Source organism: Ostrinia furnacalis, unplaced genomic scaffold (assembly GCF_004193835.3).
Source record: "Ostrinia furnacalis isolate ACB-3 unplaced genomic scaffold, ASM419383v2 OfSCF2419, whole genome shotgun sequence".
In the NCBI taxonomy this organism is placed as follows: domain Eukaryota; kingdom Metazoa; phylum Arthropoda; class Insecta; order Lepidoptera; family Crambidae; genus Ostrinia; species Ostrinia furnacalis.
This window is the reverse complement of record NW_021132658.1, coordinates 711,114-730,480: the sequence shown is the minus strand read 5'-3', so window position 1 is coordinate 730,480 and position 19,367 is coordinate 711,114. Positions and strand designations below refer to the sequence as shown.

Genomic DNA, 19,367 nt, shown 5'->3' with positions numbered 1-19,367 from the left:
ACAAAATGTTATCGACAAGACAGATACGGCATAATCACAATAACAAATTGTTTTGTTTGATAACGCACTACAGTGGCGTTTAGACTGATTGTGTTCGCGGTTGTCGTATTCGTTAATTAACATTGCTCAGTCAATTGCGATTAATGTAGTTAATTAATAATGTTCTAATTGTAAATGTGTTATACCTCATAAGCTAAGGATATAAGGTAAGCAAATTATTGTTATAAAATGTACTAAGTTCGTGCAAATATTGGTATATACTATTGGTATTCATACCACTATAAATAATTTCGTGATTTGCATAGCTATTGGTTGAATTGAATCTAATTAAATATTTATTTTGTCCGGTCTTTGTGGAAATCCTTGGGGGAGGCCTTTGTCCTGCAGTGGACGTCTTTCGGCTGAAACGAACGAATAACAATAAGTGGTAGGTACATTTTTTATGAAATTTTTAGACTCAAAAATATGAGTATAAAATAAATAAGCAGAGTGGAAATTTCTAAGTAGGTACTTAGAAATTTCTAAAATGCTATCCAGCGAGGAAATGCAGCCAGCATCCTCGGCTCTTTGTCTCGCGGACACGCTTTTATTTTTGAGTAAACAATAAGTTTGCGTTTGTTATCAACATATCTATTTATTCGAATATTTGTAAATAAAGGGGTAGTATTCTGTGTCAATTCAAATAATTATGCCGTAATTAACTAATTGATCAGAGTTCAACAATACATCTAATTCATCTGATGTAAATATGACACAAGTTTGCTTGCATTAAGACGACAGCTTGTTTTCGCATTAGATGCCCACACACTATCCTTATCACATGTGAAAGGCTAATTGGATAGTTTACAATGTAACAGTCCAGTTGTATATGGAGTATGGACGAAGTGTTATTGTGATTTTCTGGAATGCAGACGACATATTGGAAATTTAATAAAGTAAGTTTTTGGGGTTTCAATGAAGAATTATTTCGTGCAACAATAACATTTAGGGAACGTTTTATAGTCTCGGATAATAGGAGTTTGTGTTATGCTCGAGTTGAAAAGCATGCAATCAACAATACTTGTACTTGATTGTTACCTACACGTTTGTGTTGAAGAAAATCAAAATGGTTAGTTAGAGTCTATTGTAGGCCCAATAATTAGTAACACTACATTATTTGATGTTTCTTTATTCATAAAGGCAATAGTTATAGTGTAACTAATCATGTTACAGATTAAGTTTTCGTGAGTGCAATTTCATGGTTTCTAAGAATTACACAATTGAATAGAAAGAAATAATTTAGTATTTTCAATTATTGTGTTTTAGTTTAGTTAAGTATCTTTTAAATTAAGTCTGAAATAGCTAATTAATTTCTAACTTTTTAAGGTACCTACATAAGTTGCATATTATCAATCCAAAATTGTAACCTGCTTTCAGATAGGACAATAAACAACATGGCTGAAGATCGGGGGATTTTACGAAAGCGGAACATACAGTCTTTAGTTCAAAATGGGCACATTAAAGATGAGGAAGAGATCAAATCCCGTACTCCAGAATTCACTCTTCGGGAGTCAAATCTCACGGTTCTGTTGGAAAACGTGTCTCACATTAGAGCCATTTACCACATCTTCGTGGTCATACTGCTGATGCTTCTGTTCGACACAGTCATATTCGATCTCATCGAGAGAGGAAAGCAAGTAAAATTTTATTAAAATTATTGTGTATGTACAGACGACAGCATTAAACAAAAGCTCTGTGGCGTATTTATGTTGTTACCTAGATCAGTGTTTTTCAACCAGTGGGTCGTAAAAACTACCTTAGTAAAAAAATCAGGAAAGTTTTAAATTCATAAATGTTGTATGAATTGAAGAACAACATTTTTGTAACATTATAAAATGCATGAAAAAATATCGAATGGTCCGGTCGCAAAAAATTTTTTCATACTAGGGGGGTTGTGTCATGAAAAAGGTTGAAAAACACTGCACTAGATGATACTTATTTTACCACAAAATATTTATGCTGTCGACTGTACTTAAGTTGAAATCACCAACTCACTCTGTATTGTTATGTAATTTGAAATATTATCTCAAACAGAATAGTCATTCGCAATGAAAATATCTGGAAGAGTCAGCCAGATCCTCCATAACGAATTTCAAATTTATTCAGGCCATATGAAGTTGGGGAAGCCTAAATAAATGGAATAAGGGTTGATTCATCCCGACTGAGCCACAAATATCCATAATATAGCGAGGCTAAGAACTCATCATATGACGCTCTCCACTCAAGGATGCGTGCGTTTTTCGGCTCTACCTGTCGCTATTGCTCTTAAGAGTATCTCTGAGAGTGCGAGTGAGATGGAGCCAAAAATTCGTCTGACAGAGTATCCCGGTCGATTTTAAAGTATGGATATGCTGAGGTTTATTTTGTTGCAGGATAAATGTGGGCTTATCGGTTGTGGCTTACGGCTTCGGAGACGTGAGACGCGGCGCAAAACTGTGGCTCTACGAACTTTCGTGTGCCTTCGCTTTTTATCCAGCATTTCGTTTTTTTGGAGCTGGAACGCAATTTCTTAAGAAAAATACAGGTATGAATTCCTATTCATGTAGCTACTTTCGTTAAAAATAAGTACATTTTGATAATTGCTGCGCAAACGGATCAGTTGTAATCGAAAAAGATATGGACCGAGAGTTAATGCCTAATGCTACACACTTTTTAGACTATAGGCATTTCATGTTTAATGTTATCAGTAATGACTTGGTGATAGTGATTACATATTCGTAAATGGGCATAGCAACTGATTAGGCATTTGGCAGTAAAAATGATCCATGATTGTTATAACTTAAAACAGAGACATTACTGCGATCATAACTTAGTTTGAACAGTCTTACCTCCGACCTCCGACTATGGTCCTAGGTATAATAAATAACTAATTTATGTTTCAAAAATGGTACATATTATTGTATTCTAAAAGTTTAAAGAATATCAAACTTTACATGCAATGGTCATGAATTCATGCGTTCATTTCATTGAAATATAAATCCGGGCCTTTGGCACGAGGACGTCGAACCAAAACGACGAACTTGCATTCGGCCGCGAGCCAAAGTTTCACGAACGCACGAATGTAGAGTGAAATTTAGTAGAGGAATTGTAGATTAATATGTAGGTAAGAATAAAATATAACGAAAGAACATCATTTAGGATCTTTATTTATAAGAAATAAAAATATTACAACGAAAGTTAACGAAAACTAAGGGCCACTAATTTCAAATCTCTGAAAAAGGTGGGCTTTAAGCCCTGACCTAGTATTGCACAAACCGCGATTTCAATGGGCCCGCGCTGAGCGGGGTCAGTGGCCGTGACTACACAATAACTTAGGGTTAAAATAGAACTTGCTTATACAATTTTCATACGTTATTAAATAAAAATAAAAGCGCTACTTAACTAGTCCTACTACTTAAGAAATTATACTTAAAAATTTTGGGAAAACCAACCAATCTGCTATGAGCTTTAATATTGAACATGATGGAGCTTTTAATTATGACTTAGTGTATGGAAGTTTTTTTTTATTTAGCATGCCAATATTGCCAATCAGCATTGTTAAATTTATTAGCGCTCGTTTCTCTACATTGAAAAGTTATGACGGAACTAATTTTTTATTTTTTTTAAAAACACCAAAAAGTTGACAACACAACCTTATTCCAATTGTACCTAACAAAGACGCGTTGCGAACTTATTGGCTACTATGGGATCACGAACTATTTGACTGTTCTATTCATTCGTCATATTGACAGTATTGTCTCACAATAAGCGGCTATTTGACGTCCGCCGAGCGAGCAAGTGGCCACTCGCCCTCTATTCCCGGGGTGTGCCTTTTGTTGCACCCGCCGTCCTCTACCGCCCCTCCAATTAGTCACTTGGTTGGCCACATACGTATTCAGCTGCCGTGGAAGCACTAATGCCTGGAGGTTATATACCCGTGGAGGCATATTGATACATTATGTCCGTACCTTTAGCGCAATCAACGTGATAAGAGTGAATGAGCTTTCATTTAAAAAATTCAATATTTTTGTGTTCTGATTACTTTAACTTTGGCACAGCAAAAGGAGCAGAGAATTAAAGAATCTCAAATACGTTCGTTAAATCTTACTGTAAATTACGATAGAGTCATTACATAAACAACCAATAGTCCTGAAGACTGCCCTGATACAATTTTATATTTAGAATTAAAATTTTGAAGATCCATTGAGATTCCATTAAAATACCAAAAACTAATACCAATACTAGTATTAGAAAGTAATTATGAATATGAGAAATATTGTCCATAATACTATTGTTTGTCTCATGAATGTGTGCGAGGATCAGACAATGAAGTACGAGTAAATTAGTTATAGGGTTGGGGAAAAAGTAGGTCAATCCCCTAAGTAGGTGCGCACACCGTTGATTTTTAGTTGGGCGATAGTTGTGCCCGATTTTAAATTGTATGAAGAATCGGCCAAATCGAATCGGCGTAGTGTGCGCACTCCCATACATGCCCATACTGATCAACTGCCCGACTAAACTATCGGCCGACGAAAAATCCAACGGTGTGCGCCTACTCTAAGTCCATATATCACACGCCCTGCAACTAACACCGCCACGCTGTCAGTTCGGACACAGCTAAGGCCTACAACCGCGGTAGTTAAGCGCTCACGTATGTAATTGACAAGGAATGTGCACACATGGCTTGGAGCCCCCACGTAACTCGGCGAGCCTTCCAAACTCCCAATTTATCGCATCGCTCGGTTTGTTGTACCCCCATCTCTACAGATTATGTATTGACTACCTACTAGAATATGGATCACCTTTTTATCGCGATTTTGATCAAGGCTTGAGCGGATTTCTATTTTTGAAATACCATTCATCCTCAGCTTTTTCATAATGATTGTAGTTAGTAAACTTGGAGGACTTTTCAAGAATGCCCTGCCTCAGACAAGCAAAGTTTTGTTTAACATTTATGTTCTATTTCGGTAATTTATGTTCACAGCTCTACAACGAATATGGACGATAATGGGCATAATTGGGCTAGCGGCTCTTCAAGTGGCTCTAGTTGCAGTCCCCGTGTGGGATTTGGGCAAAAAGCACCTGGCTCTCGCGTCCTCTGTGACTGTCACGTGTGAAATGGTAAGTTTACACGTCATTATTCTTTATTGTCAAAATATTTTATGACAGGTAGAAGAACTTATCAATCTCAAAATGAACCTGTAGGTAGGTACCTATTCTCAGTAGAATTTTTTAAATTTTTGTAATACTGTGCTTAGAGTACAGTATGAAACAAATGATTTTGACAAATACCTAATTTATTATATTTTTATCTTTTGCTAATAATACAAGAACCTTACCTATCTGCTGGTAACTTACTAAAACATTCCGAATACTTTAAAATAAGAACGTTAACCACGGCCGAGGTATTACGAAGTCAGCGAAATTAATTAAAATTTTTGTTCAAAGTCTTTGTTATTTGCGAAAAACCAATTTACCTTACCCCGGGAAATAAAGAGCGGTGTGACATTAATCAATAGCCAAATTTCCTTAATTGCTTTATGAACATCGATATGAAGGTACGTTTTGATGCCATTTCAATAAGATTGTACCATAGAGATAATATATAGAGAGATGCTAATGCGCTGAGTTCGAAACTCAGTGTCGCATTAGAAATTCACACCACACAAAGTAATCAAAATAATTATATTGTGCTCATTATCCACTGCGGTATCAGTACTCAATGTTCGAATGATCTTTAGTACTACGCAAGCAATGTAAACTATTTACATTATGACGTCGCTGCTGTCATCATTGCTGTGCAAATGTTCTGTTTTTGGGCATATTGATGCGACACTGGCAACGCCCCCTCGTCACATCTCCCTTTACTTTCTGTGATCTGTGGTTTGTACATGTATAAATCAAAAAGTTTTCCGTTCCGGCTTTTAGTTGCTTCCTAGTTCTCTAATGATTAATGAGTCATGGTACAAGCAGCGGTATTGTGATACAAACTAATTACAAAGGCGAACTTCGACCTGCGCGTTAAACAGAGTCAAACTAATGGGGAGGAAAGAGTAGATAACTTCCTTTAACGCGTACTAGTTATACGAAAGTACCTCCACATCAGAACTAATTTGCAACAACAATAGAACAAACTTTTGCCGCCAGTCACAATAAAACTACCTGAAACATTTTGCGTGGAACACGTACCAGTAAATTAATATACGCCAACCGGGGGCTTTGATTCGGAATCCAATAATACTCGAACGTGTATTTGTTTGTATCAATATTTGACCGGAAATGCTCGTTTTATAAAATCTCGTCCAATATGAATGAATTCAGAATTTCCGGTGAAATATGCCTCGGTGCTGTTACAAAATGCTCGACACCTTTTTAGAGCGATTCCTGATTGAGGCAATTTACAAACGCTGAGCACGTTTTGAAAAGGAAGTTTGCTAAATAAGCAGCGCTGGTTTCTTCTCCGACTGCGAACAACGACTTACTTAATTGACTGCTTAATGAATAATATTACTAAGATTGATTTTGTAACATTGTCTATTTTGTGGTTTATTCATTTTCAGGCTTATCGTTAGTAATTTATCACAGTATTTTAAAAGTTCGTTTTCCAGACAAATATTGATTATATCGCATTCAAGTGTATAATAGTTTACCTACTTACAAACCCCTCAAAAAGTTCTGTCTGTGTTTTTATATCTCGTAAAGAGCAAACCTTAGCAAACAATGGTGTTTGTTAATGAGTAAACACCATTTGTATAGGTATATTTGTATACAGAAATTTTGGGTCCATTTTCATAAAAACAACTCGCATTAATAAAGCCTCGAGCCATTACATAATTTAATACAAATGAGCGTACTCCTTTGTGCTGTGGGTTAATTTGTGTGTATTTTCATGAACTTCGGGTAGCAAAGTTCCGTCAGATTGCGAAGTTTATGTGTGGGTTGGTGGTTTCAAATTAAGAAAAATTCAGATGTAAAGGGGCAAAACATAGTTGGTTCATAAATCAGGCGGGACCCTCGTTGAAGCGGCGGCCAGTAAATAACTCGCCGCGTGCGGCTGACGAAGCTATTACCATTACCCACCTCAGCTGGCTGCCAGCTACCCGCGCCAGCCCTACCTACGGCGCAGCGGCGCGCGGTGCGGTGCTTGCCGCCTACCCGCGTACCCAATTGCCCGCGTGACCGGCACCTGCTGACCGTCTCAACACGATTATTAATTGCCAAGAACCCACCCGTGACTTCGAGGTTTAGGTTTTCTGAAACAATATTCAGTAATCGATTAAATCCATGAGCGTCGTTTTTACTAATAAAAACATTTAAGATTTCAAGTTAGGGCGATGTATTTACAACTCTGAAAACGAAAAAAAGAACAAATTGCACGTTATGTGCACTCAGGAAATATGTATTGAATGTAGAGCTCTCCGCCAAGTTTTAAATAAAAACCAAAGTTAAATATTCTTCCTAAATAATTACCTACCCAAATTATTTTAGTTATACCAAAACCTTGACGTTTATCGTTTACGTGGTATTTCAAGTAAATTTACGTGTAACCCGGTTAATCCCATTGAGTTTCACCTCGGGAATGCTACAAGCCTTCGTACAGCGTTTGCGCGACCTTCCAGTACACAGCACTCCTTTCATATATAATTCCGCTGCACACCACTGTTCTACATGCTGTGACCCGTTTGCATAAGTACATACTTACCCTAAACGACTAGCTCTCGAAACTAACGTCGAATTACTTTAAATTAATATACATTTATTCTCATACGTTAAAAACAAACGTAACGCAATCATTACATAAGCTGCATACTCGTATATATCCATATTTGAAGGCTTAAATATCTATCACCAACTAAGTAATTAAAACTTAGTAGGTTCTAGGTTAAACTTAGTAACTGAAAAGTTAAATAAAATGAAGTCGAATCCAAATGAGCACGATGTTTACAACAGAGTCAACAGAAGAGTCATTAAAATGGGTCAAACGGCTATGTTTTTTAATTTAAAAAAAACATTCATTCGTTTATAAATACATTTGTACAAAGTTCCCCCAAAAACATACAAATGCTTAATTCACTGAATTCATTCGGCTAGAAAATATTACCTTAATCAATTTATTTCGTACAAAATATTAGACTATAAAGCTCTATAAAGCTTTTGTTAGTTTAATACTAGAGACACCTCAACGAAGGGAAGGACTACAGGGTGTTAGAGGGCTTACAAGGGACAGGCCCGGCAGGCTGGTCTATAAATAAAATGAATTCAATATAGACTAATCCACTACGTGAGAGATAGAGAAACGTCTGGCATCACTATTGTCAATATTGAATAATTATAAAAGAGTTAGGTGCACGAACTTTGACTCTACATTAATTGGAATTGTGAATGTTTTTACAATATTTGCCCTTAAAGGCCTGTTATTATTATTTTTTCCTGTAAAGACACCTGTAAATTAAGGATTAAACAATATTAAGGAACAGTGTACCAACTACAAATTAATTAGAAAGCAAAATTCCTTTGTGAAATTATAATTCACGCGCAATTAATATCCGTAGAGCCAAAGACAAAGTTTAACAGAAAGTAAAATGATGACACAATAAACCACTTTCGTCCGCTAATTCTCACCAAATAGACTTTGAGAATAAACTGTTCGCAGTCTGGCTCGGGGCGAAAGTATTTAATTATAAGTTTCAGGATAGATTCCACGGATAATTATTTTTCTTTAGCAACACGGGAAAATACTAAATAAGATAAGTTTTCAGAATAATTAATGTCCTTTCAATCAATTGATTGAACTTTTTGAAGAGTTTTTTAACCTCTTAATTAAAACGTCTTTGTTTTAAGAAAATTAGTTTTTTTACTAATTGTTTACTAGGGACCAAAAGACGGCGCCGTTAGGTGCTCTTTTTTCGAGAACTTTATAATAGGCCCGTCACTGAAGTTGCACTTGCCCCAAGAGGCTGTCGTTCGACATTAAGTTGAGTGCAAGGTAGAGAGTTTTAAAATAAAACCTATGGTTTTTTATTTGCATTTGGAATATTAATAGTCTTTGATCAGCACTATTAATATTATTGTCTACACTAATATTTTATAGAGGAAAGATTTGATTGCTTTTTTTTTGTAATCCTACTTAATATTATAAATGCGATAGTTTGGATGTCTGGATGTTTGTTACTCTTTCACGCAAAAACTAAAGAACGGATTTTCATGAAACTTTACTTGTTATAAACCCGGAATAACATATAGACTATAATGTATGACGATCTGTGACAAACGAAATTTCACGCGGGTGAAGCGCGGGCATGATATAATGGATAGGTTCCAAAACTACTGATCCGATTTGAAAAAAATCTTGAATCCTACATTATTTTTGATGAACATAGGCGGTACGAAGTTCGCTGGGTCAACTATTGTGAAGAATAATTATATGTAAATAACGTTTTGTCATCTAGCAACGTTTAAAAAGTGGTGAATAACTAATTTAAGTTAACTTGTCTTGCAGTTCAGATTTGCAATGAAGATCCACGCCGTGGCTGCCTCTTGCGGCCAGCGCTGCTACACTGGGCAGGCGCTACCTACCTTCAAGCAATACCTCTATTTCCTATTTGCGCCTACACTCGTCTATAGAGATCAATATCCAAGGTAATCAAATAGATATTATAATTTATGCACTTAGATAACACAGATTATTTTCTATCCAGTTGCGTTTCATGTTGCTAGTTAGACTATCTAAAAGCCTTCGTCATAATTATGCCTACCGGCCTGCGAGTGTAAATTTTTTTAGACATAACATAATTACCTATACATTTGTATGTTTTATGGTCTAACAATTTATTCCTCAAAAGAAATTGAACTTTAATAGGTTATTAATATTCAAAGGAACCTACCGTGAAGATTGTTTTTTGTTGTTATAAACAAGAATTTAATATTTGCCGCTTAATTCTAAATTGCCTTATAATTCTCAACGGCCCTTGACGCAGTCTCAAAGAAAATTAAATATTCCTGCGACTGACATACCCTTAATCTCGAAGTAAATGTTACCTGAAATCTTTGATCTTTAAAGAGTTAATTGCTCAATCAAAGAAAAGGGAAAATGAAGCACCTTTTACTAAGTGAATGACTGGTTCCAAGTAAACTTTTGATCAGATACACTTTGTTTTCCTCATCCTACATACCTATTATTATACTTATACTATTATACCGATACATTATTTTCAAACTGAGCTAAATCTTTAGAAATGTAATATTAAAGTCTTGATCGAGATCGTCCAATAGAAATTGTGTTTTTTTTTAAATCCAGACACAGTTGAGCATATCATGTTACCTATATCAGCCAAACTTAAAAAAAAGTAATTACTTACCTACTTACAAATCTGCCCAAACAAAAACGTCTTACTTAATGGACTACTTACGCAAATTGTTACGGCCAGTCCAAACGACAAAAATTTACATAAAACAAAAAGGTACTTAGTAGGTATTAGCTTACATAAAATTACTTTTCATTACACAGCCTAAAACCTAAAGTTATAGCTGAAGTAAACTGCCCATAGGCTTAAATTATATTGTTACGTAACACTTAAATTCTTACCTACCAGGCTACAACGCCAGTTGCAATTTGTTGAAACTCAAATTTAACCATTTTTTAGACTACAGTTGGCTCTATTATGACTAGTGTCTAGTATCTTACTTAGGTATTCAATATTTTAGAAAGTCTATCATGTACCTAAGTGGCACCTTATGCTGACTTGACCCGGAGGAGATGCTGACCGCAACTTCGGTCACTGTCCCGATTTAAATCTCGTTGGTGTCAAATGACTAACATTTGTTGCAAAGTCCTAAATTTTATACCCGAAAGTATGTTCATCTTGCCTACAACAGTGTCATCTCTGTAAGTTTCTGAAATAAGTAAATACACGCGTGAATTACAGCACTATGCTAAATACTTATTTGCTTATAACTATTCGATCTTTCCAACCTAAATAAATCTAATTTAGAATAAGTGTATGTACATATTATAGATAAACCTAATTGCGTACAATAGGTACTAGAAGAAGTTAATGAGAAAAGTTTACTCAAGGATTTGTAGGTTGTTTGCTCTCATTCATACCTTAAGCATTAAATGTGCCTATTTTCAACTTACACGTGTTTTGTCTCTTTGAAAAGGTACAAAAGGCACCCAACTCAAATGTTATTGTGCCTCATAACATAACACTTGCACATTTCTTATTCAGGACGAAGAAAATCCGATGGGGCACAGTGGTGTTCCACTTCTTGGAAGTGGCGGCCATTATTTTTTACAACAGCTTTTTATGGGAGCGCTTCATTTTGCCTTACTGGTCCGATTATGGCAAACAGCCCAAAGTGAGTATATACATTGAGTTTTCAAAGTATAGTTAAATTAAAATCGCACCTCGTAACTTTTATTATCATGGACATTTTTATTTTCTGAAAAAAGTACAGTTTGAAAACTGGATCATTGCATGCATCCTGACTACGATAATTTTTATTTTATAATACGAGTACAATGATAAAATAAGACGAACGACCTTTAAATGCCATTCTAATTAAGAACACAGCTATTAAGCATTCTACTTTTATGCTAAAAAGTTTATAAAAGTAACAAAAAATTAAGCTATAAATATCAATTTTCTCGTAATTACGGTTGGATATTGTTTTTCTTACAAATGAGCACACGCAATATTTTGCAAAAATATAATAATAGATGATGTTGGGTCACGTTACACGCATCACCGTAACTAAGTAGGTAATGCCTGTTGGAATGAGTTTTTCTAAAGGCAATTAGTATAGGTAATGTTATTTGGGACGGATCGCGCGATTTTATGAAAGCTGTCCCCGCAGAGTACTCGGAGCTATCCCTGTAATTATGTGACTTATCAATCAAATTAATGAGGGCTTCTAACGAATACGAGTGAAAAAGCCAACCCCAACTGTGTAAATTAATGAAATCATACATACCCAAATGTTTGAATGAATAGAGCAACCTTTTCATTTTACGAATGCCAAGTATAATTCTATGAAAACTTTTATTAGCAACGAGTAGTTATTATACAATACCTAGTACCTACTTATATAAATAATCTACTAGAAATTTTATTAGAGCAGATCAAGAAAAAAGAAACCCTTTAAATGTGAGTGGACTGGCCAGTAGTTTTTTTTTCTTTATGGCTCGGGCCAGTACGAACTACTTAGTTAAAAAAACAAAACACTTTCTCATTCGCACCTGGAACAGAGCCTGTCATTTTGTAATACTTTTGGCGGGAAAGTGACGCGTCTTGTTTGACAGTTTGTTTTTTTATTAAAGCCTTAATTAAAAAAAAATAACCTAATTTTGAAATTGTAATGTATCTGTACAGGTGGAAGCGGGCACGGTCGTCCGCGGCATGTTCGCGTGCGTTCTCCCGGGCGTGATCTCGTTCCTCTGTGGATTCTACTGCCTGCTGCACGCCTGGCTGAACGCGTTCGCGGAAATGCTCAAGTTCGGGGACCGATTGTTCTATGAGGTGAAACTTGCACGTAAATGTTGTCTTAATGATGAAATGCTTGTTTGGAAACTGTAGTTGAACGAAGTTGGTAATGAAGAGGAGACTTAGCAATAGTCATTTTCACATGAACATCAAACATTAGGTACTATTAATTTTTAAGAAACAGTGTTTTTTACATCTCATGTCTCATGTAACGTAGTTAGGTAGCCGTACCGTAGTCACATTACATTTAGTCGCATAGTACGACTTCAGCAAATCCATTAAAAAACGGCTATAGTGACTACTTATTAATTACATAAAACCGAAACCAATATTCCGGGCCAGACTGGTCACTGGTATTACCAATTATGCAACTATTCGTTGTAAAAAGAGATAATAAGTTCAGAACTAAAAAAGTTATACCTATACGATAATAGTACCTACCTAAGGAAAATATTGACTTGTTGCAAATATTCCTTGAAATACAAACCAAAAAAATAACCGATCGACAATCGACATTAAATCAATGTTCATTTCTCAGAGGCGCCAGTGAACATTACTTAGGTACCTATCCTATCATAAAATTCAACACAAGTGAAAATAAAGACTCATTTGCTACATTGTAACAGTTTCCTGCTTCCTCTGCACGTGGCCGACGATTTGACGATATCACATCCAGTTATCAGTCAACTGTCTCGAAATATTAATTAGTTTTTTATCATACAAAAGGATAATGACTCAATGAATAATGATAAAAGCGTCCACTGTTAGTACTACAAGTACATTACCAATGAGTAGTTACTAATCTAAGTGTCGGATTGATTCTTACAAGCAGTATCCAAACTTAAGACATTAGCTGCTCTTGTGAAAAGAGAATCTCAAAAGTTTTCGTTATTTCACATAATGACAATAAAGTCTAAGCTACATACTCTTAGGTATTCAAAACAACACAAAGCTAAATTTAAAACACATGAAACGCCAACCCGCTGGCATGAGTCGTCGACTTCTAACATGTTGTCAAAAGACACCAGGCTGTCGGCGGGCTTGATGTGTAGAGTCGTACATTCATTGGCTGTGATTTGCTTTTAACGTGGTATTTTTTTCAGGATTGGTGGACAATGTCTCAGTTCTCGAAGTACTTCCGCGCGTGGAACCGCGTGGTGCACTTCTGGCTGCGGGACTACCTCTACATGCCCCTCGCACCGCGGGCCGGCCGAGCCGTGTCTAGCAGCTGTGTCTTTATTGTTGGTACAACTTGTAAAACTTTCAGTTTTAAACTTATAGGGGCTTATTACAAAAACTTAAGCACCCGTTGAACACTTTTTAAATTGTCATTTCATATGAAAATTTAATTTTAAACACGTGTTTAACGTCTGTTGTAGTTTATTGTAATAACACCAACCAACCAAATTGTCGGTAAAACATGCATTAACACACATGAAGTCGGTTCTAAAAAATATGGGTTAACTGATTACTACTGCCTCTTCGCCAGGATTATTCCTGAAATACTTTTCCACTGAAACGAAATAGGATCCTAAATCGAAATAACAAACAAAAATACCTCTACTCACTATCGGATAATAAAATTAGAAGAGAATAGCCTCACTTTCTATAAATAAACCGACTTTAACATTAATATCATTTGTTCCAAACGTGCAGACAAAGGACTCTATTAGAATAAACACTTTAAATGTTAGTATTATATTCTCGTTTCCAGGCTTGCAGGCAACCATTTGAAACATAACATGAAACGAAGCGAACTTGCAAATTGCATTTCCAAATTGGAGAAAAGTTTTCAACTACCACCACTGCCACGTGTTATTCTTTGTAGAAAGAACTTTCCTATGCATAAAATCTAGAACTGTGCCAAAATATTTAAAACACCATGAATCGTCTCGCTTTTGGAGGGTTTATTAAAGTAGATACAAACAAAGTAGTTACTCGTAAATATCTTAAATAGAAAGTACACGTACCTATAACGAGCCTTCGTTAAATCATTGAAATAAAAGGATGGACAAAATTAACAGTAGATACTTACTATTAATGTACCCTACACGTATTCTGGTTAAATTAAAACTAGTAAAATTAGCACCAATTCTGAAACGCTTAGCTAAAAATTTTTGCTTTACCATAGTACTTACATAGGTATAGTTAGCGAAAGTTTGTCGCCACACATGTATTTCATGTGTTTTACATAAGTAGGTATACCGCCATACTTATTTCCACTAAGTATGGCCACAGGTTCAAGGCCAGCCGTTATTAGTTTATCATCATCAAAGAACCCATTGACAACCTAATAGACACCTGCCAAGCTAACAGCCCGCACATCGTTATCTTCACATAAAAGACACCTGCATTCGTTATTTAATAACACCACACCATACTGAGAAAAAAACCATTTAGAAAATTGAATTAACTCTCCCTATTATAGACGATGACGGTGCACCATGGCGGGTAGTGATGACGTAAGCGTATTCCCTTTATGCTACAGAATACACGAATAAAGAGAAACAAGCTGAACGTTTTTCTGAGAGCCTTTTCTAAAGGTCAATGTGAAATGTCGAATTCAACATTCACAAAATGCGAAATTGAATTTACCAACGTAAAAGGAACATGTAAATAGAGTTTTATTGGAGTTTCCAAATACGATTGACGTGTTAGTGGTTTTACCTATTCTACTTATTTATTCTTCTAGTAATTGATGCAGTTAAAGGGTGAGACTACTAAAAAAGAGCCGATTCAATAACAGTTTAAAGAGGTAGAGATAAAGATTTTTATAACCTAGGTAGGTAGGTACATTGTTACCAAACTTGACACAAATATTAGCAAAATTGAATTTGTTCAATCCCAATAAAAAGGTCGAGGTGTTACGTTCCGTCCTATGTGGTGACACACATTAGTACATAATGGGTTAGTAATAATGTACATACCTACCTACACTCTGGTATAAATTAATTAAATGTCTGCCGACGTAGGTTCTATACTGATTGTTTATTGTTAAAGGTATCATCAGTGGCACATGAGCTGATACTGGCCCTGTCCTTCGGATTCTTCTACCCGGTGCTCCTGGTCCAGTTCGGCGTGTGTGGGCTGTTGATGTTGCCACTGACAGCCATCAGCGGGCGCCGATTCCCTAACGCCCTGAACCTAATCATGTGGCTGTCGTTCTTCTTTGGAAACGGTAAGTAGTTTCGATAAAAATACTTTATTTTAAACCAGTCGTATTATTTAGCATACGTAGATAGAGTAGCTTTACGATTAAGTAGGTAGGCATGCAAACAATATCCTCCGATATCTTATCAATGCTCAGTCTGAAGAAAAACGTTTTTAATATTACGCTTTCTGTGAAATGACAAAAGCATAACGCATTTCCTGTGCTAATAACCTTCCTAAAAAAATAAAAATAAATAAAAGTTAATTTTACAACTTTGACATTTACATTGCGTTGTACCACAGTTGTACATACATTTCCTTACATAATTATAGACCCGTTTAATAAAATAATATAAAGGTTAAGGTTTATAATATAATTAAGGTACAACGATGAAATAGAGCGCTACGACGACTACGAAGCTACGAACGCCAACTGTACTCGTAGTCGTAGTATTATACATAATATACATAATTAAAAATAAAAACAATTATGTTAATGAGTTGATACTCTAGACTACTTATACTCGTAAAGTAAATGTCTCACATCGACCTGTGTCGCATAATTTAATGTTTTTCAATATCCCTACTAAGTCGGTAGACCTAAAGTTAAGGTCGTAAACTTTCTAAAACTTAGGTCTGGATAAAATTTCGCAGCAACAAGTATTAGCTCGTAGGCATACTCGTAGCACGGTCGTTACATCGACCGGTAAACATTTTACGATTAGCAATTCTCATTGCTTTGGTGTGTCGGCCCTAAAAGCTACATAAATCTCTAATCCGTGCGCATTAACTGATTGATTGATCGTCGTTTTGTACCTTCTGCGTAGGGTTTCTGCTCGAGCTTTCTCGAACTCGAGAAAACTCGAGAAATTTGGCTTCATTCGAGACGAGAAAAAAATTACCGGAGCTCGAGAATTCTCGAGTTTCGATTTTGAAGCTTTAATATTCTTGAAAGCCTATTTTCTTAGACAAAAGTAAGTTTTTAATTATTTAATAGGTTAACGTTGCGTTTAGACTGGCCTAGTCTTTCCTTTTTTTAACTGATTTGATTTGCAAGTAATGATCTTAACCGAAACGAATAATGTTCACCTACGTTCGTTCGTTTCAGCCAAATGACGTCCACTGCTGGACAAAGGCCTCCCCCAAGATTTTCCACAATGAACGGTCCTGCGCTGCCCGCATCCAGGCTCTTCCCGCGACCTTTACCAGATCATCGGTCCACCTAGTAGGAGGCCTGCCCACGCTACGTCTTCTAGCCCGTGGTCGCCACTCGAGAACTTTCCTGCCCCAACGGCCATCGTCTCTACGAGCTATGTGCCCCGCCCACTGCCACTTGATTTTAGCAATTCTGCGAGCTATGTCGGTTACTTTGGTTCTCCTGCGGATCTCCTCATTTCTGATTCGATCACGCAGGGAGACTCCGAGCATAGCCCGCTCCATCGCCCTTTGGGTGACCTTCAGCCTTCTTATGAGGCCCATAGTAAGCGACCACGTCTCAGATCCGTATACCATCACTGGCAACACGCATTGGTCAAATACTTTCGACTTGAGACACTGCGGTATTTCGGACGTGAGTATATGGCGAAGCTTCCTAGCGTAGCTTGTACTCGTAAATACGTTTATTCAAGTCGTTATCTTTAAGTTTAAAAATTTATTTAAAAGTTTTTTTTTTTGTGTAAATGTAGGTTTATTATCGTAATTTTTCAATTAATTTGGACTTGTGTTCTTTGGAAAACAAGTGATTCAATTGGAGCTCCAGATATTTATGGTTATTAATCCTTAAAGTACACGCGACTTTATGACTTTTGTTCCTTTAGTTAATTACTAAGTTATAATTATCCTACTAATATTATAAATGCGAAAGTTTGTGTGGATGTCTGGATGTTTGTTACTCTTTCACGCAAAAACTACTGAACGGATTTTGTTGAAACTTTACAGTATTATTGATTATAACCCAGACACATTATAACATTAATAAAAACCCGTGTTTTTATTAAATTTCAACCGATTTCAACAGTTTTAATTAAAAGACTCGAGACCCGAGAAAACTCGAGACTTTGGCCTCGAGAATTCCCGAAACTCGAGAAAAAAAATAAGTCGAGAAATCAGAAACCCTACTTCTGCGTAAACCCGGAAGGGCGAGTTTTTGACAGCTTTTTAAAGACTAATATTTATTAAAGGTCATGGCTGCAACGACTTTAATCACATAACTCAATTTAACGTTTTCCGCATTATGAAATCTTAAATTTTCAATTTCATTTATTCCCAGAAACGTATTTTTTAGTCTTTTTCTGATTCGCATCCTACGCTGTCTAGTCACGACCATGCGTAGGTGCTTGTAACTTTTGGTAGTCAACTTTTACAAAACTAGCCAATTCGGTTTAAAAGTTAAGACCATTTTCTGATGTCAGACGTATTCAAAAACTTGAACGCGCACTTAATTGTCCGTTTATTGCTCAAAAAAGGAATTCATATTACTGCACTACATAAAATAACATGATAATACATTTCTAGGTATCCTTTGGAGTTTATACCCCATGGAGTACTTCGCACGGAAGAACTGCCCACCAAGCGAAGCCGACAGCTTCTTCATCCCCAAGTCTTGGTCGTGCCCAGAGATCGTGCTAAAACCCAACTGGACGTTCCACAACCCCATATTGTTATAGCCCTTCTATTAGCCTCGACGTAAAAATGGCTACTATTTTTCTATTTCCACTGTCTTACAAATTAGATAGACTTTATTTTGATAAACTCTATTTCTAATTGACATCAAATTTAAAATACGAATTATACAATACATTCTTTATGTAGTTTATATGGTTTGTTTATGTAATTAAACAAAAATGTTGAGAATGAAACAAGAAATGTTTTATGGAAGTTTTATTGTAAATTTAAACATAGGTACGTACATAATAAACAATAAAGTTTTTTACGTCTAAATAAGCGAGTGTGGTTGTAAAATATATCCTTGATTTCTGAAGTCTGGGTTATATTCTGAAACGATAATTAAAACTCTATACAAAATAGCACATATTTGAGCTTGCGTTTGCTTGATTTAGTCTAAATAGGTATTAAAATTTGACCCAAATTAGTGCATATTCATTAATACCAGAGCGTGGTTTCAAAATATAAACCGTGGACAGCTTTTTCTTCAGTAAACCAATAAGTCATAATATCCAATCACAACGTCATGTAATGAGGCACACATAACGGCCTTATGTAGAAAACCTAAATAGGACATAAAATATCCATAACATAACATGGATACAAAAAAATACAAATAAAATTTATAGATCTCATGCTATACGTATTTATCTATTATTATACGCTAGATAAAAACTTTACCTAAATATTGTAGCACTTTATAATATACCTTGTGAATTCAAAATCATGCTCAGTCATGTTTTTGTTGGCACTATTTTTTTAAACAATCAATATGGTAACATAACTACCTTTAAAAATAACATGAGCATGCAAGAAGACAAAATGGTAAGTATACAAATTAAAAATCTTAATAACCAGACTGACTGAACTTGCGTAGAAAAGGTTAGGTAGGACCATCTCTTTCCTCGATTCTTCTTTTTATCCATTAATTTCCCGAGACCACATTATATTGTTCTAACAAACATTTATTACGATTCGAACACAAACTTGACTTTGGGGTCGAAATCTTCCATACTTTCGAACTGCTAAGTAAAATGTTTACAAATACACACA

At 35.8% G+C, this 19,367-nt stretch overlaps 1 protein-coding gene across 3 annotated transcripts; it reads left to right on the top strand.

Moving 5' to 3' along the window:
- The first annotated feature begins 63 nt into the window (after nucleotides 1-63).
- LOC114355532 (sterol O-acyltransferase 2) lies at nucleotides 64-19,098 on the top strand. Of its 3 annotated transcripts, none has more exons than XM_028308422.1 (10): nucleotides 64-206; nucleotides 1,417-1,672; nucleotides 2,412-2,563; nucleotides 5,003-5,139; nucleotides 9,518-9,657; nucleotides 11,247-11,376; nucleotides 12,390-12,536; nucleotides 13,604-13,741; nucleotides 15,501-15,678; nucleotides 18,165-19,098. In XM_028308422.1, the coding sequence occupies exons 2-10, from the start codon at nucleotides 1,434-1,436 to the stop codon at nucleotides 18,314-18,316; spliced, it is 1,413 nt and encodes a 470-aa protein (XP_028164223.1). In that variant the 5' UTR covers nucleotides 64-206; nucleotides 1,417-1,433; the 3' UTR covers nucleotides 18,317-19,098. The 3 variants fall into 3 exon arrangements, with proteins under 3 accessions (XP_028164223.1, XP_028164225.1, XP_028164224.1); XM_028308424.1 differs by lacking the exon at nucleotides 64-206 and adding an exon at nucleotides 410-427; XM_028308423.1 differs by lacking the exon at nucleotides 64-206 and adding an exon at nucleotides 834-935.
- Nucleotides 19,099-19,367: the final 269 nt, after the last annotated feature.

What these genes read in the sequence shown, in the direction of transcription:
- LOC114355532 (XM_028308422.1), top strand. Translation starts at nt 1,434, where the DNA reads ATGGCTGAAGATCGGGGGATTTTACGAAAGCGGAACATACAGTCTTTA. An exon ending in TGACTGTCACGTGTGAAATG is followed by an intron (nt 5,140 to 9,517) that starts GTAAGTTTACAC and finishes CTTGTCTTGCAG; the next exon opens with TTCAGATTTGCAATGAAGAT. An exon ending in GTCGTTCTTCTTTGGAAACG is followed by an intron (nt 15,679 to 18,164) that starts GTAAGTAGTTTC and finishes ATACATTTCTAG; the next exon opens with GTATCCTTTGGAGTTTATAC.